At 44.0% G+C, this 26,712-nt stretch overlaps 1 protein-coding gene across 1 annotated transcript in view; it reads right to left on the bottom strand.

Moving 5' to 3' along the window:
* LOC126335104 (putative pyridoxal-dependent decarboxylase domain-containing protein 2) overlaps positions 1 to 26,712 on the bottom strand; it is a 103,638-nt gene that overhangs the window by 5,201 nt on the left and 71,725 nt on the right. Inside the window, exons 10-14 of the mRNA XM_049998041.1 lie at positions 15,022 to 15,093; positions 14,681 to 14,791; positions 14,361 to 14,525; positions 3,047 to 3,275; positions 681 to 833 (exon numbers count right to left, since the gene is read on the bottom strand). Coding sequence (XP_049853998.1) covers positions 681 to 833; positions 3,047 to 3,275; positions 14,361 to 14,525; positions 14,681 to 14,791; positions 15,022 to 15,093 — 730 coding nt within the window. The remainder of the gene's footprint in view (positions 1 to 680; positions 834 to 3,046; positions 3,276 to 14,360; positions 14,526 to 14,680; positions 14,792 to 15,021; positions 15,094 to 26,712) is intronic.

Raw genomic sequence — 26,712 nt, 5'->3', positions numbered from 1 at the left:
TGAAGTATAAGCAGTCATATTTCACAAAAATTACCAAGCAGCTCTTTAAGATGGTTACTTTTGTTGCCAGTAAGCTAAAATTAACCTACAGAGGTTGCTTAAAGGAATAGTTGTGGGTGATACTTTTGATGGACTGGAAATTTCTGCATCACTTGTTTTTGCACAAACATACTAAAAGCAAATGATAATGCTATTGACTTTGCTTTATGCAGGTTAGCAATCACACTATTTGTCATCTATCTTACGGTTTCTGCCAATTCGGCATTAAGGGGGTTGAGGGACAAACAAAAGTATGTTAACAATGGATGACACCTCTACAGGCATAGGAAATTGATAAGCTATTTAATTACTCTTTGAAAACTTTTTAAGTAATAAGTGGGAACACGATTATGATAATGGGTAGTCCTGGTAAAATGTAAATAATCTATAAGTAAAGGTAACCCAACTGACTGAATAGGAGAGATGTAGAGACAATGACAGGAATAAAAACAGCAATGTTAACTTCGCTAACTTTTGGACAAATCCTTTTTCATTCTAGCAAAGTTTTCAGTCTTGTTTATGTGCATTTTTTACAACTCAACAACTCTAATATTCGAACATAACCTTAAAACATTTCAGATTCTGTGTACACTACTGGCCTAACAAAGAAGTAACCCATTTTAAGCGGGAAGTGACATTACCTTTTTTCACTATCTCCGTCATTGTTTCAAGGAAACGTGAAGACTCTTCAACTTCTTGCCCGAAACTGACCACCAATCCCAGCAACTCCTCAACATCTGTTTCTGCTGTCACCATGCCAAATCTTACACAAGCCAGGCCATCTGGTCCCTCTCCTACAGACAAAAATCCTTCCAGTTCGTAAGTACTTCGATCAAGGTCAAGGAAATAATATATGCATATCATTCTCCACCAAAAGTGCTTCTAATGCACCCAATTTTTAAATCTCCATACATCTCATTAAAACTGTCGAACAATAAATATTATCTTCTCTTTTAACTATTGTTTTGACTACTACTGTAAAGACACTCAATAAGTATATAATATGGTATAACGGTGGAACTAAACTGTTAATTTTGACAGCACAAGAAACTGCACAGGATTAATACTTCCTTGACAAGAAATTGCATTTCGGTCATTAGCAATTTGTTGATATATCCAGATACCTGGTGTACAGGTGGTGTTAAATTTCTGGTCTTTTTAACTGCTTACATACACTTAGGGGTAAGTAGTGTCATTATTAATTTTTAAAATAATGCAACAAATTAAAGAACAATGGTGACCCTACTTCAGTATAGTGGGCCCCAAACAATGACCATCCATTTTAGTGAAAGAGGAAGACACACATTCTTGCTGATTATAGAAAGACAATGTAAGCCTGAGAATGATTTACACCTAGCAACACACACAGCAGTTATGTGTCAGCCACACAAATCTGCAGCGAACAAGTTAACATCCCATCAATGGTGATGAGGGAACACAGGCAGTAATTGGGCAAGAATGAGAAATGAAATCGTCCATTACCTTTTCAGAGGAACCATCCTGGCATCTGTCTTAAATAATTTTGGCCATGCAACACCTTGCCTGTTAAGGTCCGTTCTGTTTTTGAGAAGATTTTAAAGACAAATGGGAAGAAATTTAGAACACTGTTATATATGTCTGTTGCAAAAATATGGAACGTGTTGTGTTGACATAAGATAACTTTTTCCAGCTCAAGAGAAGTAAAAAGACTGGGTGCTGTGCTGGAATGAGGGCTGTGTAGTGCTGGAATGGGAATAGGGGATGGATGAGGTAAATGACTAACGAAAGTTGAAGCCAGGAGGGTTATGGGAGCGTAGGGTATATTGCAGGGGGCAAGTTCCCACCTGCACAATTCAGAAAAGCTAGTGTTGATGGGAAGGATCCATATAGCACAGGTTGTGAAGCAGTCATTGAAATGAAGGATGATGTGTTTGGCAGCGTGCTCAGCAACAGGGTGGTCCACTTGTTTCTTGGTCACAGTTTGCCAGTGGCCACTCGTATGGACAGACAGCTTGCTGGTTGTCATGCTTATACAGAATGCAGCACAGTGGTTTCACGGGAAGTCCTGCCTTTGATGGGATAGGCGATATTTGTGACCGGATTGGAGTTGGTGGTGGTGGGAGCATGTATGGGACAGGTCTTGCACCTAGGTCTATTACAGGGGTACGAGCCATGAGGTAAGGGGGTTGGGAGCAGGGGTTGTGTAGAGATGGATGAGTGTATTATGCAGGTACAGTGGATGGCGGAATACCACTGTAGGAGGGGTGGGAAGGATAGTGGGCAGGACATTTCTAATGTATTTATGTCTGTATATATGTCTTGAGACAGTGTATATCACACCCCCACCAAATGATGAAAGGAAGAGACTATTCCTTACTATATTTTCACTGTTCATTCACTAAAATTACAACAACAGGCATAATGATGAAGCTTATTACTCGTTTATTACTAGCTCTATTCATAACACATTTTGCAGACAGTACTCACATACACCACTGAATGTAATTGCAAAACTATATCACAGGTGTATGACACACGGTTTGGGGGAGATGGCATTTATATACTGGATTTGATTCCTTAAGGAATTGGGGATGGGGGTTAAATGGTAAATATATTAACAGCAAATCATAAATGCAATCTTAAATAAAAAACTGACATTTCCATTTTTGGTTATGAGTGCACATACACATACATATGATCACAAGTACATGACATTTGATGATGACTATATGGTCAAAATTATCCAATATTGAGAAAGAACACACACAATTATAAAACACACACCATATGTCTTCTCACCAGCTAAAGTAGAGGGCAGACAACCATTAAAATTAACATATGTACTCCTGTTAGATGATAAAAGACATTAAATTGATTACAGTCGCGGTTGTAATGCAAGTCTAACAAAAATTCATTATTCAAAACTGCATGCCCTAAAGATCGGCAAATAACAGGTTGTAAAGGCCAATATTTATGCAGAACAGTATATCTAAAGACTCAAAAAAATATTTTAAAAGTGCTGCCTCACCCAAAGAAAATGCAGCATCTGTACTCCGCAGCTGTTCAACGAGCGATACATTGAGTTTATTGAGCTCTTCTTTGGCCTGGTCAGTAAGTAAAGTTTGCCACGCTTCTGGCACATAGCGGACACCACCCAAGCCAGCCCATCCTTCCATTTCAACCAAGCACAGATTTGGTGTAGATGACACAAGCCGTTGAAATGTTGCTTTATGTGCAACTGTTGCTGAAAGAATGTCCTGAACAACACATACACACAAAACATTGTAATGGCAATAACAATAAAGAAAAAGCACAAAGTACATATATCATAAGTTAACATCTTCCCCACAAATTTCACAGTGACTAACTTTTATTCTTGAAAATAACTTATTTACATCCTTTCAAATGAGACAAGAAAATAAAATTGATCAGAACATTTTAATAATTTCTGGCAAAAAACATGAAAGATATCACAAGAAAAAAACAAGAACAATATTAACAATGACACAATTCACATATGCATGTATTCAGAAGACACAGAATACTGCAAAGAAATTTTCTGATGGGACCTTAAAACATTACAAAAATTAAGAAGCAGTGCTTCTAGTGCATAAATGTTTTGATATATTGAAAGTGTGAAATACACAGCAAGTCATCGCAGAATGAAGGTACGGTAAGGAGATGCAAGCTTTCCACAACAGCCAGACTCTAGTTTACAAATCACGTGACATCACTCACTGAAAGCTAGCAATTTCTGAAGTGTTGTGGTTTTTATATGCCACACGCTTATCAGCTGCACATGTATATGGCTGACTTCCCTCATTTTTGTCTATAAGAAGCTGAGAAAAGTCTATTTACAAATACATTGTTGAGGGTGCTAGTATGTCTCTGGTAATGGAATGTATTTACAACACTAAAAATTTCTGGCCAGAACATGCTGTAAGAAATTTGATTCATACAGATAATAGCTGCATAAAACAAATCTAACAGCAAGAGACAGGTATATCAAAAAGACAATTCACTTGAGTAAAATGAAAATAACAGGGAGACAATGGCCGGCCAGCACACAGTCCTAGTTTTCAGAAGCATTAATTCCTTCATCACGGATGAAAGGAGGATGTGATGGGAGGAAGGCTATCAGTCACACAGATCTCCTCATTCTTACAACAGGGGTATCAACCTAGGGTCTTAGTAACCTGGCCCTCCATTATAAACTTTCCCAACCGATCCACCTTTCCTCCCTGTGCAAGAAACAAACAGTTGCAAAAGCTAGGAATGTTTTGTGCCAGTAGTACCTGAATTCCATCTCTATAAAATAGGAACTGGCCAGTAATTTTGTCTCTCTGTCATTAAAAATACTGGCTGTGCAAAAAGCCCTATATTCTTATAGGAAATAGTACTGGTGAAATTTAGGAAAAAGGTTCTTTAACAAATGTCCAAAAAACAAATTCATTCTTACACATCCTTATGTTCTTCCACTGAATGAACTGTGAATTACAAGATACATTAAATACAAGTGTATGGTTTTTGCCTTCAGTAGCTCCAATTCTTTGCAGACTTGTTTCAGATTTATTATCTGGTCATCACAATGCTCATTCCCATGTATCCAGAATGCAAACTGTGATAACTTTACTAAACACTCTTGCCCTTGTTGCAAAGAAACTTGTACCTGCAAGTCATTGGAACAATTTGCCGAAGATTTTTTCAGACGAAATACCACATTAAGGACGAAACTTCCTGGCAGATTAAAATTGTGTGCCCGACCGAGACTCGAACTCGGGACCTTTGCCTTTCGCGGGCAAGTGCTCTACCATCTGAGTTACCGAAGCACGACTCACGCCCGGTACTCACAGCTTTACTTCTGCCGTATCTTGTCTCCTACCTTCCAAACTTTACAGAAGCTCTCCTGCGAAACTTGCAGAACTAGCACTCTGTAAAGTTTGGAGTTGTGCTTCGGTAGCTCAGATGGTAGAGCACTTGCCCGTGAAAGGCAAATGTCCCGAGTTCGAGTCTCAGTCGGGCACACAGTTTTAATCTGCCAGGAAGTTTCATATCAGCGCACACTCCGCTATAGAGTGAAAATCTCATTCTGGAAACATCCCCCGGGCTGTGGCTAAGCCATGTCTTCACAGTATCCTTTCTTTCAGGAGTGCTAATTCTGCAAGTTTCGCAGGAGAGCTTCTGTAAAGTTTGGAAGGTAGGAGAAGAGATACTGGCAGAAGTAAAGCTGTGAGTACCGGGCGTGAGTCGTGCTTCGGTAGCTCAGATGGTAGAGCACTTGCCCGCGAAAGGCAAAGGTCCCGAGTTCGAGTCTTGGTCGGGCACACAGTTTTAATCTGCCAGGAAGTTTCATATCAGCACACACTCCGCTGTAGAGTGAAAATCTCATTCTGGACACATTAAGGATGTCCAGCAGTATTGGCATTGTTGTGTGGCATATATGACATGAGCCAGTTGATTAATACAGTTGGCTAAACCATAGCAGAATATTATGCCTGCCTCTTCAATGTGTATGTTGTTCATACTCTACTGAATCATTAATCTTTTTTTATGATGCCAGCACACCCTCTATACTATCTGTATGGAAAGGTTGATGTAGGACACAGTTTTAGGTGTTATTTCTCACAACAGCATCACAGTCAGTGGGCTACCAAACACAACCAATAAAGCAATGAACATAAACAAGACGACTGCCTACTCATCCAAGTACTCACTTATTGGCACAAGTAAAGTGGTCCATGGCTCAATAAGCATATTTCTGGGCATAGGATGTTTTCTCTACGCATTTTTTACCAGTATTGTCTTCTACAAGAATACAAGACACTTTTAAACACTCGGTATGAGGGTGTCAATAGCCCTGAGATAGTCTGTGGAACTGTAATTAGATGTGCTAAACACTGCAACAGTTCGCAGAGTGCTGCAATAATGTTATCACATCATGCTAACCCTGCGTCCATTGGACAGACTATTGTAGAAAAAGATATAATTATCTTGACGTACATCCTACGAACCAGTTGCGGAAATTATATTCTCAGCCCAAATATAGTGACGCTGAACTTGTGAAAGACCTACTCTTATTCTCCCAATCCCTGAAATGGAAACACTTCTTTGCTGCCAATCCCTCCAACCAAAGCCAACCAAATTCCAACATTGAACCCTGCCTCTCCCAGATCACATCACCATCCAACTGCAATCCCCCCATACATCTTATCATCTGCTGGTCACCTTCCAGGAATTCCTTACCTCCAACTTAGCCTCACAATACTTCCCCAGTTCCCTTCCTCAGAATACTAACCTTTCAGCAGACAAAAGAATTGCCATACACAACCCCAAAACAAATCCTGACCTAATCATCCTACCTGAAGACAAAATCCCGCCATTGTTGTTATGAATCACAGTGACTGCCAGTTTTCTGACTCCTGCACCAATAAACTGACAGAATGATTACACTCAGAAGTCCAACACAACATTGAATCCCTGCTTAAAGCCTTAGGCCTTTCCCAGAACCTCTTCCCTGAATCCATTTCTCTCCTCACCCCTATGACACCTCACGCACCTACCTTCTACATGGTCCCCAAAATCTACAAACGCAAAAATCCTCGATGCCCCACTGTAGGTGGTTATTTTGCCCCCACTGAAAGAATTTCAGCCCTCATTGACTAACATCTTCAACCAACTGCCTGTAATCTAGCCTCCCATGTCAAAGATACCAACCACTTCCTTCATTGACTCTCCACTGTCCACAATCCATCTCCTAGACCTCTACTAATCAGTGTTGACGCCAGCTCCCTATACACCAACATAACTCACACCCATGGTCTTATCATTATTGAACACTACCTTTCCCAAAGTCCTTCACACTCCAAACCGACTACCTCATTCCTCGTACACCTTAGTAACCTTTATTCTAACCCACAACTAACCCTCCTTTGAAGGAAAAGTACACAAATCTGTGGCACAGCTATGAGCACCTTATGTCACCCTTCTATGCCAAACCTTTATACAGGCTTTCTAGAGGAAAACTTCCTAGCCTTCCAAAATGCCAAAACCCTAGCCTCGTTCAGGTTCATTGATGATACCTTCATGATCTGGCAGGTCCAAAACACCTTATCCTCTTTCCTTCACAACCTCAACACCTTCTCTCCCATCCAATTCCCCCCCGTCCTCCTCGACCCACCAGTTCCCCCCCCCGTCCTCCTCGACCCACCAGTTCCCCCCCCCCCGTCCTCCTCGACCCACCAGTTCCCCCCCCCGTCCTCCTCGACCCACCAGTTCCCCCCCCCCGTCCTCCTCGACCCACCAGTTCCCCCCCCCCCCGTCCTCCTCGACCCACCAGTTCCCCCCCCCCCGTCCTCCTCGACCCACCAGTTCCCCCCCCCCCGTCCTCCTCGACCCACCAGTTCCCCCCCCCCCCCGTCCTCCTCGACCCAGCAGTTCCCCCCCCCCCGTCCTCCTCGACCCAGCAGTTCCCCCCCCCCCGTCCTCCTCGACCCAGCAGTTCCCCCCCCCCCCGTCCTCCTCGACCCAGCAGTTCCCCCCCCCCCGTCCTCCTCGACCCAGCACTTCCCCCCCGTCCTCCTCGACCCAGCACTTCCCCCCCGTCCTCCTCGACCCAGCACTTCCCCCCCCGTCCGCCTCGACCCAGCAATTCCCCCCCGTCCTCCTCGACCCAGCAATTCCCCCCCGTCCTCCTCGACCCAGCAATTCCCCCCCGTCCTCCTCGACCCAGCAATTCCCCCCCGTCCTCCTCGACCCAGCAATTCCCCCCCGTCCTCCTCGACCCAGCAATTCCCCCCCGTCCTCCTCGACCCAGCAATTCCCCCCCCCCCCATCCTCCTCGACCCAGCAATTCCCCCCCCCCCCGTCCTCCTCGACCCAGCAATTCCCCCCCCCCCGTCCTCCTCGACCCAGCAATTCCCCCCCCCCCCGTCCTCCTCGACCCAGCAATTCCCCCCCCCCGTCCTCCTCGACCCAGCAATTCCCCCCCCCGTCCTCCTCGACCCAGCAATTCCCCCCCCCCCGTCCTCCTCGACCCAGCAATTCCCCCCCCCCCCGTCCTCCTCGACCCAGCAATTCCCCCCCCCCGTCCTCCTCGACCCAGCAATCCCCCCCCCCGTCCTCCTCGACCCAGCAATCCCCCCCCCCGTCCTCCTCGACCCAGCAATCCCCCCCCCGTCCTCCTCGACCCAGCAATTCCCCCCCCCGTCCTCCTCGACCCAGCAATTCCCCCCCCCGTCCTCCTCGACCCAGCAATTCCCCCCCCCGTCCTCCTCGACCCAGCAATTCCCCCCCCGTCCTCCTCGACCCAGCAATTCCCCCCCCCCGTCCTCCTCGACCCAGCAATTCCCCCCCCGTCCTCCTCGACCCAGCAATTTCCCCCCCCCGTCCTCCTCGACCCAGCAATTCCCCCCCCCGTCCTCCTCGACCCAGCAATTCCCCCCCCCGTCCTCCTCGACCCAGCAATTCCCCCCCCCGTCCTCCTCGACCCAGCAATTCCCCCCCCGTCCTCCTCGACCCAGCAGTTCCCCCCCCGTCCTCCTCGACCCAGCAGTTCCCCCCCCGTCCTCCTCGACCCAGCAATTCCCCCCCCGTCCTCCTCGACCCAGCAATTCCCCCCCCGTCCTCCTCGACCCAGCAATTCCGCCCCCGTCCTCCTCGACCCAGCAATTCCCCCCCCGTCCTCCTCGACCCAGCAATTCCCCCCCCCGTCCTCCTCGACCCAGCAATTCCCCCCCCCGTCCTCCTCGACCCAGCAATTCCCCCCCCGTCCTCCTCGACCCAGCAATTCCCCCCCCGTCCTCCTCGACCCAGCAATTCCCCCCCCGTCCTCCTCGACCCAGCAATTCCCCCCCCGTCCTCCTCGACCCAGCAATTCCCCCCCCGTCCTCCTCGACCCAGCAATTCCCCCCCCGTCCTCCTCGACCCAGCAATTCCCCCCCCGTCCTCCTCGACCCAGCAATTCCCCCCCCGTCCTCCTCGACCCAGCAATTCCCCCCCGTCCTCCTCGACCCAGCAATTCCGCCCCCGTCCTCCTCGACCCAGCAATTCCGCCCCCGTCCTCCTCGACCCAGCAATTCCGCCCCCGTCCTCCTCGACCCAGCAATTCCCCCCCCGTCCTCCTCGACCCAGCAATTCCCCCCCCGTCCTCCTCGACCCAGCAATTCCCCCCCCGTCCTCCTCGACCCAGCAATTCCCCCCCCCCTCCTCCTCGACCCAGCAATTCCCCCCCCCTCCTCCTCGACCCAGCAATTCCCCCCCCCTCCTCCTCGACCCAGCAATTCCCCCCCACGTCCTCCTCGACCCAGCAATTCCCCCCCCCGTCCTCCTCGACCCAGCAATTCCCCCCCCCGTCCTCCTCGACCCAGCAATTCCCCCCCCGTCCTCCTCGACCCAGCAATTCCCCCCCCCGTCCTCCTCGACCCAGCAATTCCCCCCCCGTCCTCCTCGACCCAGCAATTCCCCCCCCGTCCTCCTCGACCCAGCAATTCCCCCCCCGTCCCCCTCGACCCAGCAATTCCCCCCCCGTCCTCCTCGACCCAGCAATTCCCCCCCCGTCCTCCTCGACCCAGCCATTCCCCCCCCGTCCTCCTCGACCCAGCAATTCCCCCCCCGTCCTCCTCGACCCAGCAATTCCCCCCCCGTCCTCCTCGACCCAGCAATTCCCCCCCCCGTCCTCCTCGACCCAGCAATTCCCCCCCCCGTCCTCCTCGACCCAGCAATTCCCCCCCCGTCCTCCTCGACCCAGCAATTCCCCCCCCGTCCTCCTCGACCCAGCAATTCCCCCCCCCGTCCTCCTCGACCCAGCAATTCCCCCCCCGTCCTCCTCGACCCAGCAATTCCCCCCCCGTCCTCCTCGACCCAGCAATTCCCCCCCCGTCCTCCTCGACCCAGCAATTCCCCCCCCGTCCTCCTCGACCCAGCAATTCCCCCCCCGTCCTCCTCGACCCAGCAATTCCCCCCCCGTCCTCCTCGACCCAGCAATTCCCCCCCCCCCCCGTCCTCCTCGACCCAGCAATTCCCCCCCCCGTCCTCCTCGACCCAGCAATTCCCCCCCCGTCCTCCTCGACCCAGCAATTCCCCCCCCGTCCTCCTCGACCCAGCAATTCCCCCCCCCGTCCTCCTCGACCCAGCAATTCCCCCCCGACCTCCTCGACCCAGCAATTCCCCCCGACCTCCTCGACCCAGCAATTCCCCCCGACCTCCTCGACCCAGCAATTCCCCCCGACCTCCTCGACCCAGCAATTCCCCCCGTCCTCCTCGACCCAGCAATTCCCCCCGTCCTCCTCGACCCAGCAATTCCCCCCGTCCTCCTCGACCCAGCAATTCCCCCCGTCCTCCTCGACCCAGCAATTCCCCCCGTCCTCCTCGACCCAGCAATTCCCCCCGTCCTCCTCGACCCAGCAATTCCCCCCGTCCTCCTCGACCCAGCAATTCCCCCCGTCCTCCTCGACCCAGCAATTCACTCTGGCCTCCTCGACCCAGCAATTCACCCCGGCCTCCTCGACCCATCAATTCACCCTGTCCTCCTCGACCCAGCAATTCACCCTGTCCTCCTCGACCCAGCAATTCACCCTGTCCTCCTCAACCCAGCATATCACCTTCCGAAGCATTGATCACCACCTCTCTGATAGCGCAATCTGCACCTCTGTCCACATTAAACCCATCAAAGATCAACAATGCCTGCATTTTGACAGCTGTCGCCCCTTTCACATAAAGAAATCCCATATACCGTATTTACTCGAATCTAAGCCGCACCTTTTTTCCGGTTTTTGTAATCAATAAAATCGCCTGCGGCTTAGAATCGAGTGCAAAGCAAGCGTAAGTTCTGAAAAATGTTGGTAGGTGCCACCACAACTAATTTCTGCCGTCGAATATACATAGTGCTAAGCAGGCATGCTTTGTAGGCACAAAGATAAATACTGGCGCCAAAACCTCTGCGTCAGTAAATAAATGTTTTTAAAAAAATGTGGAAGACGAGCTTTTTTTCTCCGCCCTGAGTTTCGACCACTGCATTTTCATAAGTAAATACAAATTCCCTATTGTTCATCTTCGAATGTAGCAGAATTTCAATGCGCTACAAAAATCCGAGTGGCAAGACTGCTTGGGATTTTTGTCAATATGGCCAACTCTCCGTTCTGAATTTTTTCCTACCTGTGAGAAAGGATGGTTGCTAATAGGAACCTGATGAAATGTGAATCACATGCAGTATTCTCTCCACCATAAGAATAATACAAATATAAACATTTTGCCATGTACTCTTTCGTGTTTGCTGCTATCTCATTTAAATCCTGTCTGCCTAATAAACTACGAAACTAGAGTGAGACAACAGCAAGCACGGAAGAATATACATATCGTGTCATGTTTATATTTGTATTATTCTTAGGCCTAACAGTGATACAGTCAGAAATGAAACACAGCACCTGACTAGATTTTTAAATCGAAGATGACTAATTTCTGTGCAAAATTTGGTGTACAGTGAAACTTCTATATAACGTTTTTCAAGGGACCACAAATTCTGAACACTGTATAGAGGAAAACACTATAAAGAGGAAGGCTTCCAAATAGTAATTATAGAGCATTACTGAAGTTTGGGATACCACTAACCAGCTTTGACAAATGGTGCCACAAGTGACATTTTAAAATTTTTACAACACTGTAATATGATATTGATTGCAAATGATCAATGTATCAAATGATTGGTTTTTGTGATTAAAACATGGGGCCCGGTAGGTGGATGGGTGAAAGTAAATGGCTCCAAAAAGATAGCAAGCAGAATGTGCGTCACATGTCGCGTGGGGTTTCCGAGCCGGTGCAAACTGTGAATCCACAGAATGGAAAACAATGCATCTACATCTAGTCACTTAAACGTTATAAAAAGGTAAATAATTGACCAGGGTTCCAAAAATATGAATGTTACATGGAGGAAATTGTAATACAGAGGAAACACAGTAAAGAGGAAAATTTAACATTGCTTATAGGGGCTTTTAGTCGGGACCAAAAAAAACAGATGTAACAGAGGAAAACATTATATGGAGGAACGTTATAAAGAAGTTTCACTGTACTAAAGAACGGCCGCAAAGATTTTCAAACGGAGAAAAATTTTCGCCTAACTCCCGTTCAGAACATGTTCTATCATACGCAGTCGAGTATTTGGTTCTTGTTGATAATTATCAAAGAAAGCAGCAGTGTAAGTAACAACAAATAGCAGTCTCTTGCCATTGTTTCGCTAATGAGACGATTCCTCTCTTTTTAATAAAAAAAAATTGTAAGCGGGGGAAACGCACACAAAAGCAAGCTGTGCCGCGAACGGCGACAGGCCGTAAACACGCACTATCTGAATGCGACAAACAATGCATGACACAGTACAGTAATGCAGCTTAGAGTGACGTAAACACCTATAACAAAGAAAACGGTACTTATCAGATCAAAGCAAAATAAGCAATCGATTCAAACCAGACGAAGCACGTGAAAAAGGAAGGGTGCCCTTATAAATACGGACGGAGCGCCTGACGCGTAGCAATAGCTTCTTGGTAAAGCTTAACTGCTAAGCTTACGACTTGAACCAAACTACTGTAGTTGTATCGTCATTCATTCGACCTAAATTGTGTCTCATATTACAATGGACCTACTTTGTTTCGATTTGGAGGTGCGGCCTAAAAATTTTCTCTTGCCTTGAATTTCGAGTCTCAAATTTCAGGTGCGGCTTAGATTTGAGCGTGGCTTATATTCGAGTAAATACGGTTGCTGGCCACCAGGGGAAGATGTATCTGCAGTGACAAGAACTTCCTTGCTAAGTATGTTGAGGGTCTCACCAAGGCCTTCACAGACAGGCACTACCCCCAGACCAAATCCACAAACACATCTCCCATGCCATTTCCCCTCACAGCCCAAACTCTCCCACCAACCCCAAGAATTAGCAACAAAAGAGTTCCCTTTTGTCACCCAATATTGCCTTGAACTGGGACAACTGAAACACATCTTTCGCCAGGGCTTTGATTATCTATCATCATGCTCTGAAATGAGGGGTATCCTACCCGTGAGATCCTTCCCACCCCTCCTGAAGTGATGTTCCGTAACTCACCCAACATCCAAAACATCCTAGTCCATTCCTTTGCCACTCTCAATCCCAACTCATTGCCACAAGGACAATATCCCCGTGGAAGACCCAGGTGTAAGACCTGCCCAATCCACCATTCAGCACCTGTCACAGTTTTATCCTACCCCATCAGGGTCTGGGTCACCTGTGAAAGCAGCCATGCCATTTACCAGCTACGCTACAATCATTACACAGCTTTTTATATTGGTATGACTACCAACCTGCTGTTCACCAGGATGCATGGCCTCTGCCAAACTGTGGCTGAGAGCAAAGTAGACCATTCTGTGGCACAACATGCAGCCGAACAAAACATCCTTGATTTCAATCTCTGCTTCACTATCTGAGCCATCTGGATCCTTTCCGCCACCACCAGATTTTCTTAACTCACAAATGTGAGCTATCCTTACAACATATTCTCTGCTGCTATAATTATTCTGGCCTCAACCTTACACCCAACAGTTTCCACCCCCTCTGTCCTACCACCTCTTTCCCATTCCCATCTCCTGTAGCCTTTGTTTGCCACTCTCTGCCAAGGCACCTGCCCATATTTCCCTGCTCCTCTCCTTTCTCGTTGTGTTTCTCCATCTCCCTGTTCACAACCTACTGATGCTGCATTTGTTGGCATTCTAGTCTCTGCACACATACCCAGACAGCAGTCTTCTCTAACCCACCTGTACATTGCTATGTCTTCCCTTTCCCCACCCCCTGCAGATTGCTTCTACCATTTCAGATGATAGAGGCATTCTGGCCTGAGATGCTGGAGTTGATGGTCATGTGTGCATGAGGTTTGCTTGCTATTGTGAATGAATGGTGTGTGTTTATCTTTTTCCAATGAAGGCTGAGGCCGAAAGCTGATTGTAAGTGTCTTTCAATTCTGCCTGTCAGCAAATTACCATGTTATGTTTATGGTAGGTAGTAATCTATCTTTTATTACATCGCTAATTAATAAAAAGAGAAAGACTTCATATTTTGAGGTGGCTTTTGCAATGAAGGAGTAGCAAAGTGATGGCCTAGAATAAGAAAAGAAAAGATGGGTGCCAATGTAGGGACAAACATGGTGCAAATCTATAACCACTTTGCAGCATAGAACAAAGAAAAGAAAAGAACAAACAACAGAGTGCTATTTTTGACCATTTTCACTGTGGTAGAAAGTTTCAAGGTGGTGACAAAATTTAAAATTATAAGGAAGATTGTATCATTCAAAGTTCTTGATGTGATATTTACATTTTACAACAGTTTTACATACCAGCTGTTGCTCTAGACAAAGAATAAATGAATCAATGTCTTCTACTGTAGGTTGCCTGTCTTGCCCCAACTCCAGAGGGGAGTACCGTAAAACCACACCGCTAGTTTCCAGTTCACATATTTCCACTGGTACTTGTGGGGCATCTCGCTGAAGGATCTGCCCGAGCTGCAACAACAATACTATTCAGTTTCGAAGAGGTATTCTGAGAAAATGAAAAATGAAATATTGCCATTCAGAATCACTCAGCATGCAACAATACGGATTATTTTTAAAGACACTTGCAAAGGTGAATTGAGAACCTAAAAATACCTCAAACGTACCCATGAATTGAGCTTGTCATAGTACGAGGGCACACGTCCACTTTCATTTCCTTCACTTGCTTCAGGAATGAACTGGAACACAACTGTGGAGGCAACAACTTCAAAAAGCATCTGTAAAACAGAAATATCCACAGTGGAAGCACATTCAGTTTAATCTAATCCCCAATGCACACAATGATACTGCTTAATTGTACTTTTCAATACAATAAGTTTTTCTTGCCTTCCCCATTCCACACAGAAACACTGAAGAAATATAACTGCTATTTAAAGATACTAAACAATTTGGTTTACATAACTGTGCTTAGGTGTTAATGTTTATTAGTAACAAATATTGGACTCACTGAGGTATTAACCGGACGGGTCACTAATTCATTGACAGTAATTGTTCCAGACTCACCACCTGGCTGTTGGCTCTGCAAAAGAAGTAAAAAGAACTATCACAATTGTACATAATGTAAATGTGATATTTCCAAATAGTAATTATAGGTTAAAAACTACAGTTTAAGTGTTTTGTGTGTGTGTGTGTGTGTGTGTGTGTGTGTGTGTGTGGTATGGGATGCCCAAATGCGAAAGTGTGTGAGACAGATAATGGTAGCTTAGTAGTTTTTCATAGGAACCGTACCTGCTGGTGATTCATTCAGCATAATCTTTAGTGCCTACTGGTTAAATGTGTTATTTTTTGATAATCTCATGTTCTATACTCAAAAATCCCTGGCTGAACATATATTCTTTTATCAATAATCTGCGACATTTTAATATCCAGAACATCAAATACATCTGAAAATTGATGTATGTTCAAAAGCTTTTCTTTAACCCTTTCGCAGGCAAATTTTTTGTAGCAACTCAACAAAGGTTTCTTTCTATCCTATTAGAATATTGATCAACTGACTGTACTTATTTTTTGATAATTTTATTTTTAAGATTTACGACCAGAAACTATGGTGGTACTTATATCACCCCCAGCAGCACCTTGTGAGATATTAAAACTATGGTGGTAAATGGATTTCCCACTTCCCTTTTGTGTGCTGTTTTGTGTTATCACACACTGCAAAAGCAAAACAATGTGTTCTGACAACAGTGGTGATCCCAGAACAAACAGAAACTGATTGTTGTAGCAGTTTTCATAACCTGGTGCAGTGTACTACCACAAGATGCAGGAGTAGACAGAGGTGGTAAGACATATTCCCAAAAGCTTTGGGATACCATTAAGTGCACCACAGAAATGAAAACAAGGATAGCAATGGCAAAAGAGGCGTTTTATAAGAAAAGGAGAATCTTCTGCACCAGTCTGGGCAGAGAACTCAAAAAGAGACACTTAAAATGTCTTGTATGGAGTGTTCGTCTATATGGCGCTGAAACATGGACTATGAGGAAAAAAGACAAAGGCTGGAGGCTTTTGAGATCTGGACATGGCAAAAGATGGAAAGAATAAGTTCGATGAACAGAGTAAAAAATGAAGAGGTACTGAGAAGAATGGGAGAGAAAAGACAGTTACTAGATGTAATAAAGAGAAGAAAAAGAAATTGGATTGGGCATATATTAAGAAAGAATTACGGACTGATAAAAACAGTTTTAGAAGGTTATGTAGAAGGGAAAAAGAAGTGAGGAAGGACGAGATTCCAGATACTGGATGACATGATGGACAGTAAAACATACAGCAGCCTTAAGAAGAAAGCAATGGATCGCAGAAAATGGAGAGGCAAAGGAATTGCTAATATAGCAGATAACAGATGATGATGACCACTAAAATAGTGGTAAGTATGCTTCCCAAGGACCACAAATGACAGATTAATTTTGTGGCAAGTATACTTCACAAGTCCCTTCCACAAACTACTTCGGTGGGATATATACTTCCCACAGTCCTGAAGCCTACATTTCACAACAAACAGACCCAGCAGCTGGTGTAGTTGAATGACACTAGATGCCAGGAGTGTACAAAAGTGGTAAATGCTCTAAGACAATACATTTAGTGGGAAGTACGAGGGTCGGTCAAAAAGTAATGCCTCCCATTTTTTTTCTACTTAAAAAAATTAAGTTAAGTGAAAAATTTTAATTTGGCGCCATTCCTCAAACCTTCTTCTGCAATCCACTGCAGTAGTAACTTTCTGTGTCAACAGGTGGCAGCACAGCAGAAGTTTGTAAGATGGCCGACATCGATGTTCGTTTGAGACAGCGTTGTGTGATTGAATTCTTGAATGCAGAAGGTGAAAGAAACGCCCATACGCATTCATGAAAGACTGAAGAAGGTGTATGGTGTTGTGACAGTGGATGTCAGCACTGTTAGACGATGGGTTCGTCGTCGTAAGGAAGCTGAAGGGCAAACACCGTTGACTGACGAAAAGCAGAGCGGCAGGCCGGTGAGTGCAGTGACTCCACACAACATTCAGCAAGTTGATGACATCATTCGTGGTGACCGTCGGGTGACTGCAGATGAAGTGTGTCGCATTATTTCTCTTAGTAAAGGCAGTGTGATCACGATTATTAAACAATTGGGGTACTCAAAAGTTTGTGCACGGTGGGTTCCAAGAATGTTAACCGATCAGAATAAAGAGGCAAGGAAAACAATAGCCTCCCAACACTTGCAGCGCTTCCGTTTGGAGGGAGATGAGTTTCTGAAAAAAATTGTGACCGGGGACGAAACATGGGTGCATTTTTTTGAACCCGAATCAAAGAGGCAGTCAATGGAGTGGCGTCACACAAGCTCGCCGAGGAAGAAAAAATTCAAAACTGTGCGATCGGCAGGGAAAGTTATGGCAACAGTTTTCTGGGATACAGAGGGTGTGATTCTGGTTGATTTTTTGGAGCAGGGATGCACAATAAATTCTGTTCAATACGTCACAACCCTCAAAAAACTTAAAGCACGTCTTCAGCGAGTTCGCCCAACAAAATCAATGGCAGATGTTCTTCTTTTGCATGACAATGCAAGACCACACACCAGTCGTCACACCTCGGACGAGATTGTCAAAATTGGATGGGAAGTTTTGCCTCATCCCCCATACAGCCCTGACCTGGCACCATCAGACTTCCATTTGTTCGGGCCACTAAAAGAAGCTCACCGTGGGATTCATTTTGAAGATGAGGAGGCCGTCAAAACATCCGTGCGTCAATGGCTTAGGAAGCAGAGCTGTGATTTTTACCGTGCTGGGATACATGCCCTTGTTCAAAGATGGACCAAAACTGTAGAGATGGGCGGAGATTACATTGAAAAATGACAAAATGATCCTCAATGTTGTGGTTTTCAACCTATGTAATTGCATTTAAATTTCCTGACAATTAAACGTAGAAAAAAAAATAGGAGGCATTACTTTTTGACTGACCCTCGTATATCCCCCATGGTCCATGAAAGTGTTAACATAACTGAAGAGTTCTTTGTCAATGCTTACATAATTTTGTAATGCTTGCAATACCAAGGGGGGGGGGGGGGGGGGGGAAGTATCATAATGTAGTCTGGTATTTAATACATTTTAAAATTTTGGAAAAAATATTTATTGTTTTTAATGATTTCTTATATTAGAGCCCATAATTATTTAAAATTTTTCAGTAAAACTTGATCCAAAATTTAGGACCAGGTAGAGAATGTGACTTTTTGCAACAAATGTTTTATTCATATTTTCACGTTCGGGACCCTCCTTACACATCTATGTTGTTGTTGTTGTTGTTGTTGCTGCAGTCTTCAGTCCTGAGACTGGTTTGATGCAGCTCTCCATGCTACTCTATCCTGTGCAAGCTTCTTCATCTCCCAGTACCTACTGAAACCTACATCCTTCTGAATCTGCTTGGTGTATTCATCTCTTGGTCTCCCTCTACGATTTTTACCCTCCACGCTGCCCTCCAATACTAAATTGGTGATCCCTTGATGCCTCAGAACATGTCTTACCAACCGATCCCTTCTTCTGGTCAAGATGTGCCACAAACTTCTCTTCTCCCCAATCCTACTCAATACTTCCCCATTAGTTATGTGATCTACCCATCTAATCTTCAGCATTCTTCTGTAGCACCACATTTCAAAAGCTTATATTCTCTTCTTGTCCAAACTATTTATCGTCCATGTTTCACTTCCATACATGGCTACACTCCATACAAATACTTTCAGAAACGACTTTCTGACACTTAAATCTATACTTGATGTTAACAAATTTCTCTTCTTCAGAAACGCTTTCCTTGCCATTGCCAGTCTACATTTTATATCCTCTCTACTTCAACCATCATCAGTTATTTTGCTCCCCAAATAGCAAAACTCCTTTACTACTTTAAGCGTCTCGTTTCCTAATCTAATTCCCTCAGCATCACCCAACTTAATTCGACTACATTCCATTATCCTCATTTAGCTTCTGTTGATGTTCATCTTATATACTCCTGTCAAGACACAGTCCATTCCATTCAACTGCTCTCCCAAGTCCTTTGCTGTCTCTGACAGAATTACTATGCCATCGGCGAACCTCAAAGTTTTTATTTCTTCTCCATGGATTTTAATACATACTCCAAATTTTTCTTTTGTTTCCTTTACTGCTTGCTCAATATACAGATTGAATAACATCGGGGAGAGGTTACAACCCTGTCTTACTCCATTCCCAACCACTGCTTCCCTTCCATGTCCCTCAACTCTTATAAATGCCATCTGCTTTCTGTACACATTGTAAATAGCCTTTCGCTCCCTCTATTTTACCCCTGCCCCCTTTAGAATTTGAAAAAGCGTATTCCAGTCAACATTGTCAAAAGCATTCTCTAAGTATACAAATGCCAGAAACGTAGGTTTGCCTTCTTTAATGTAGTTTCTAAGATAAGTCGTAGGGTCAGTATTGGCTCATGTGTTGCAACATTTCTAAGGAATCCAAACTGATCTTCCCCAAAGTCGGCTTCGATTAGTTCTTCCATTCGTCTGTAAAGAATCCAATTTTGCAGCCGTGACTTATTAAACTGATGGTTCAGTAATTTTCACATTTGTCAACACCTGATTTCTTTGGGATTGGAATTATTATATTCTTCTTGAAGTCTGAGGGTATTTCGCTTGTTTCATACATCTTGCTCACCAGATGGTAGAGTTCTGTCAGGAATGACTCTCCCAAGGCTGTCAGTAGGTCTAATGGAATGTTGTCTACTCCCAGGGCCTTGTTTCGACTAAGGTCATTCAGTGCTCTGTCAAACTCTTCACGCAGTATTATATCTCCTATTTCATCTTCATCTACATCCTCTTCCATTTCCATAATATTGTCCTCTAGTACATTGTCCCTGTATAGACCCTCTATATACTCCCTCCACCTTTTTGCTTTCCCTTCTTTGCTTAGAACTAGGTTTCCATCTGAGCTCTTGATATCCATACAAGTGGTTCTCTTTTCTCCAAAGGTCTCTTTACTTTTCCTGTAGGCAGTATCTATCTTACCCATAGTGAGATAAGCCTCTACATCCTTACATTTATCCTCTAGCCATGCCTGCTTAGCCATTTTGCACTTCCTGTCGATCTCATTTTTGAGACGTTTGTATTCCTTTTTGCCTGCTTCATTTACTGCATTTTTATATTTTCTCCTTTCATCAATTAAATTCAATATTTCTTCTGTTACCCAAGGATTTCTACTAGTGCTAGTCTTTTTAGCTACTTGATCCTCTGCTGCCTTCACTACTACATCCCCTCAAAGTTCTGCTGTATTTATTTCCACCATTCCTGTCAATTGTTCCCTTATTCTCTCCCTGAAACTCTGTACAACCTCTGGTTCTTTCAGTTTATCCAGGTCCCATCTTCTTAAATTCCCACCTTTTTGCAATTTCTTCAGTTTTAATCTACTGTTCATAACCAATAGATTGTGGTCAGAATCCACATCTGCCCCTGGAAATGTCTTACAATTTAAAACCTGGTTCCTAAATCTCTGTCTTACCATTATATAATCTGTCTGATACCTTTTAGTATCTCCAGGGTTCTTCCATGTATACAACCTTCTTTTATGATTCTTGAACCAAGTGTTAGCTATGATTAAGTTGTGCTCTGTGCAAAATTCTACCAGGCGGTTTCCTCTTTCATTTCTTACTCCCAATCCATATTCAACTACTACGTTTCCTTCTCTCCCTTTTCCTACTGTCGAATTCCAGTCACCCATGACTATTAAATTTTCGTCTCCCTTCATAATCTGAATAATTTCTTTTATTTCATCATACATTTCTTCAATTTCTTCGTCATTTGCAGAGTTAGTTAGCATATAAACTTGTACTACTGTAGTATGCGTGAGCTTCGTATCTATCTTGGCCACAATAACGCGTTCACTATGCTGTTTGTAGTAGCTTACCCGCCTTCCTATTTTCCTATTCATTATTAAACCTACTCCTGCATTACCCCTATTTGATTTTGTGCTTATAACCCTGTAGTCACCTGACCAGAAGTCTTGCTCGTCCTTCCACCGAACTTAACTAATTCCCACTATATCTAACTTTAACCTATCTATTTCCCTTTTCAAATTTTCTAACCTACCTGTCCGATTAAGGGATCTGACATTCCACGCCCCGATCCGTAGAACGCCAGTTTTCTTTCTCCTGATAACGACATCCTCTTGAGTAGTCCCCGCCTGGAGATCTGAATGGGGGATTATTTTACCTCCGGAATATTTTACCCAAGAAGATGCCATCATCATTTAACCATACAGTAAAGCTGCATGCCCTCAGGAAAAATTACGGCCATAGTTTCCCCTTGCTTTCAGCCGTTCGCAGTACCAGCACAGCAAGGCTGTTTTGGTTAGTATTACAAGGCCAGATCAGTCAATTATCCAGACTGTTGCCCTTGCAACTACTGAAAAGGCTGCTGCCCCTCTTCAGGAACCACATGTTTGTCTGGCCTCTCAACAGATACCCTTCCATTGTGGTTGTGCCTACGGTATGGCTATCTGTATCACTGAGGCACAAGCCTCCCCACTAACGGCAAGGTCCATGGTTAATGGGGGGGGGTTACACATCTATATAGCTCTGAAAAAGTATGCTGAGAATGAAAATTAATGACATATGGACTTAAATTTTCTATGATGATCATAAAATACCTCTCCACTTAGTATAAACATTAGTAAGAAGCCCCCCATGTTAGCTACTACTCGTATTGAGTTTACATCTAAGAGAGCATTAAGACAAATTTCCTACTACCAGTCATATGGCAGTAACTAATGTTGTGTTTCACACCTATGCCCATCAGGTGCAGTTGTAAACAGGAATCAATAAATAGGACTTCTCAGAACACTTCTATAGAAACATTGGTTTACTTAGTCTGTCACTCTCATCACCTTCTGACAAAGTGTCGGGATTCTGTGCAGGTCTCTCTCTCTCTCTCTCTCTCTCTCTCTCACACACACACACACACACACACACACACACACACACACACACACTAGTGGTGGCTTTATCTCTCCATTCCTTCCTCCACCTTTGGGGTCAGTGACCTGTGGTTAGGAGCCCTTATCCCTGTTGGTGAGACTTCCGTGGAGCCTTATCTGAATTAAGTCTTTAATGATGCTCTCCCATACGCCACTAGCTTGGCACAATATTTTTATTTTCTCAAATTCAAACATTTGTCATTGTTGAGGCATGTGTTCTACACAGCATTACAAGATGCACTGCTGTGTTTGCTCAGTGTACTGGATGCTACACTTGCAAGGGACATTATATATACTGGATATTTAAATTTGTAGTTTGCCATACACTGAGCCAAGCATGTCATTCATTTTTTGTGATGGGTGAAAGGCGACTTTGAAATTTTTCCAACAATTCTTCATCTTGGGCGAAGGAGGTCTAGTACAGGGGATACAGGTGAGTTTCTTTGCCTCATTGTAAACCTCTTCTTTGTGGAAGGCTATATGGTTTCAAAGACGTCATGTTTACGCCAATGACTGTTAAACTTTTTATTTCCACTATTGCAATTTCGAACTTAGGCCATTATCAAGTGCAGATGTTTTGGCTTCAAGTCATGTCACCTTTATACATGCCGACACATTTATATCTCGTCGTCATTTGCTGTTATATACATTCGTAATGTATAAAGTTGACATGGCTAAAAGCCAAAACACCTGCACTTGATAATGGCCTAAGGCCGAAATTGCAATAGTAGAAATAAAATTTTTAACAGTCACTGACTTAAACATTATATCTTTCAAAAAATTTTACATGACTGTGAATCTCAGTTATGAAAAGTTAATTTATATTATTTCAATTAACGTTTAATCTGCACTTTGCTGTACCCATTTTGGTACATCTCTAAGGTGTTTCTGCTCTGCTGGGAGGCTGTTGACAGATCCGATTCTACAAGAGTGAGCCAGGCCATAATGAGCGAACACATCTGCTTCACAGTAAGAGAAATCGACAAGGATGCACAGCCTTTACCCGCATGGCACCTACATATCATTGGTACACTGTCAGCATAGTCCTGGGAATGAGTAGATTGCAGTTCATTTGCCAACAGTGAAAAACAAAGACAGTGGGCTAACTTCGGATAGCAAAAAAGTTTCGGAGGCTGGCGGGAGCTCAGATGAAGACCTAAGATATCAATGATACAAGGACAACTACCCATCTGATAAAGAAAGAAACTGATGCTGCTATCTCAGCCCTCTGCAAAAGGCTGAACTCCATACCTGTTCCAAACACAATACTGATGAGCCATGGCAGCTCATTTCATCTTCCCACTATTGAGAGCTTCTAGCTGACGTGTTACCATGTGGCACGTATTACTCCCCCGTGTAGTTATCGTTGGCCTGGCTATGCTTCAAATCCGACTGCTAGACTGTCGTCAGGAGAAACATTTGGACAGCGTAGTGCAGACAACTTATGTGTAGTCTTTGTGCAATGTGGATTTGGTGCCAGCAGCAGCACTTGTAGCAATGGACATGTGGTGCAGATCAGCACAATGTCTCTTCATGCTTCTTTGACAGGACCAGGTAGAAGGCAAAAGCACTATGTTGGCAGGAGAGCGTTCTGTGTCCTTAGCTTCTTGCCCTGTGGGCTTCCTTACCACTGTGTGGACAGCTCTCGAGCATTTCCTAGCATGGTTTGCAATATGTTTGCAGTCACGTGTCCTGACTGTCTGTGCTCAAACTGGGTAGCATATGTTATTTGAACTGCAATGTAAATGAAATTTTGCTGTCAATCAAGAGACCTTTACCTGATTAATTGGCTCCACACGGGGAATTTTCCCTTTAAAGTTATTGTTCTGTTTAATACATATTGTAACTTTGTTCTAAATTTTATTTTAAAGTATTTGGTGTAAACCTTTTGGGTAAGGTGTAAAGGAGAACTGTTATGTTAGGTCTTGTTAACTAGCTAATATTTCCTATCTGGGGGTCTGCCTAATGTGTCAGTTTTGTGCTCACTTGCACAAATTCACCTAGAGCTCAGTTTTAATTATTTTACTGGTTTATTTCATTTTTTAAATTAAAACTTTTTAAGGCCGACCTTGTTAAAGTCTTATTTTCTTTCATCTTGTATAAGGCCATGAACAAGGTATTACTGTAATTCAGTAACCGTGTTATTCTCTCTGTTGGGTTTTGTGCACGTATTCACGCTTGTAATAAACTGCTTCTTTCCTTATACATCTGCTCAAATTAAGAGAGAACCAATTTGCACTCTGCTTGATTCCAGAAGTTCTATTTCTTCACTTGATTACGATTGGTAATTTGAATTTCCACATTTGTGTAAGTTAGTCTTTAAGATCTTCAGCCCCCCCACCCCAAAAGAGATATTGTATTGCCAATGGGCAGATGTTACCTCTGGTAGGTGAGATGATTCTTTGTTTTTGCTGACCAGTTAAATTGTTATTTGTGAAGAAATTACCTGCCACCTTGTTGCTTGGATCTGATTTTATCCAGCATACTGGATTAGTCCCCAGTGTTGCCAGTAACACTATCTTCTTAAGATTTCGTCCATCAGAGAAGATATCCTTCTGTTCCTGTTCCGCTAATAGTGTTCATATTAACACCTTGCAGACTGAGTGGACAGAGATGGATCTCGGTCATCTTAGTGAGCCTCAGGCTAATCAGTTAAGGTACCTTTTCAGTGAGTTTCCCAATATACTAACTGATCAGTTGGGGGTGACCGACAAGATTAAATGTCAAATCCATTTAGTGGATGGTGTTCCTTTTTGTCGGGCTTCATATCTGTCACCACCCAAAACAAAGGTTTTAAGGCAACAGACTGAGTTCATGCTTTGTGCTGGAGTAATTACATTTTCAACTTCTCCACATGTCTCACTTATAGTTTTGGGTCCTAAGGAACAGGGCATGGATTTTAGACTGGTCTTTGATTATAGGAAATGAACGGGTTATGTTAAGAGTCAGTTCCCCCTTCTGGATTTCCGTACCTGCTTCCACTTGGTTTCCTGATGCATCATATTTTTCTTTGCTTGATTTCAATCAGGCTTATTATCAAATATCTTTGAATGCTGATTTGGTTTGTTACAGCGTTCTGTAAGGACTGGAATTTGTATGAATCCAACCATGTATCCTTTGGCCTAGCCACTTGAGCTGCTGTGCTTTCAGACAATGTTTTGGGGGATTTAAAGTTCAACTGTGTTTATAAGTCTCTTGACAATGTTGGTGTGTATAATCAGTCCTCTGTGAACATCTTTCACATCTTCAACGGTCATACTGAGTATTCAGTCTGATGGTTAAACCTTCTAAGGTCACTCCCACCAAGCAGCAAATTTCATTTTTGGGACATCTGGTTTCTAAAGATGGAATCAGATTTGATCAAGAATGTACTTTCAATCTCATGAAGTTTGCTCAACCAAAGTACAAGAAAGGAGTCACCCGATTTACAGGGATGGCGAACTACATTCAGAAGTTTGTCCCTAATTTCATTCAATTAGCTGGCCCTCTTACTGATCTTCGTAAGACGGGATGGGAATTTGCTTGAGGAGAGAGCCAGCAGGCAACATTTAAGGTGACAGACAGCTCTAAGTAACCTGTCAGTATTCACTATTCCTAATTTCGAGAAGAGATTCATTCTCCAGATCGATTTCAGGATGGCTGCAGTCCTTTTACAGGAAGATGCTGGTGTGAGACAACCTGTTGATTGCGAGGCTTTGGCTGTTCTGTTCAATTTGGAAACGTTTAAATTTTATCTGGAACACAGAGAATTTGACCTAAGGACAGACAACCAGGCCTCAGGTTGGGTTTTGGCCTCCCCAAGAAAAACTGGCAGCATTGCGAGGTGGCTGATCCACAAACCTGCCTTTCATTTTGAGGTTCGGCAAATCAGGGGGCTCAGATAAACACGTGCACTCAGCCAAATGTTTGAGGAAGGTGCCCACAAATCCAAGTTTTGATGTGTTACATGAGATACCTAAATTATTTTCTGATATTAGGAATAAGCGAATCTAAGTTCCTTATTTAAGGCCTATAAGAGGGTGGTTGTTGGCAGGTGAGGAACTTCCCAGCTATTCCTTGAGAAAGGGTAAACTTTGTCATGAATTTGAGAAATTAGCCAAACTCAAAATTTATTTACCTGCTAAACTCATGCCATCTGTATTTTATTTTCATACTTCCTTATTAGGTGGGCTTTGGATCTCTATAAAATATTAACTAAGGTTTATGCTCATGTTACATGGCTGTCCTTGTACAAGGATATTCATTGATTGGTTCAAGAGTGGGAATCTTAAAATGGTGAGGCACAATCCCAACTCACAAATGCTTATTGCATTCTGAATGGGAGCAAAGCCTTAAGGATAAAGTATTCAGTGATTGTGTAGATTCCCTGCTGTGCGAGACTGGGAATTGTTACATATTAGTTGTTGTCAACCCCTTTTGTAGCTGTGTGTGGCTTTTGCCAAGTAGAGGGGTTACCACCTCGCTAACTATTCATGATTTAACTCAAATATTTTTCGGGTTCGGTCCACCAAAGACACTTCTCAGTAACAATTCCCCTGCCTTTGTGTCACTAGAATTTAAAAAGTTTTGTTTTGGTAATGCCATTAAGTACCTATCCACTCTACCCTACTATGCTCAACCTTCCTTTTCGGAGGGGGTTAATTATAATCTTAAGGCCACCATAATTATTTTTTGCCATGCTAACAATCA

This window comes from Schistocerca gregaria, chromosome 2, assembly GCF_023897955.1.
Source record: "Schistocerca gregaria isolate iqSchGreg1 chromosome 2, iqSchGreg1.2, whole genome shotgun sequence".
Lineage (NCBI taxonomy): Eukaryota > Metazoa > Arthropoda > Insecta > Orthoptera > Acrididae > Schistocerca > Schistocerca gregaria.
This window is presented reverse-complemented; position numbering and strand designations above follow the sequence as displayed.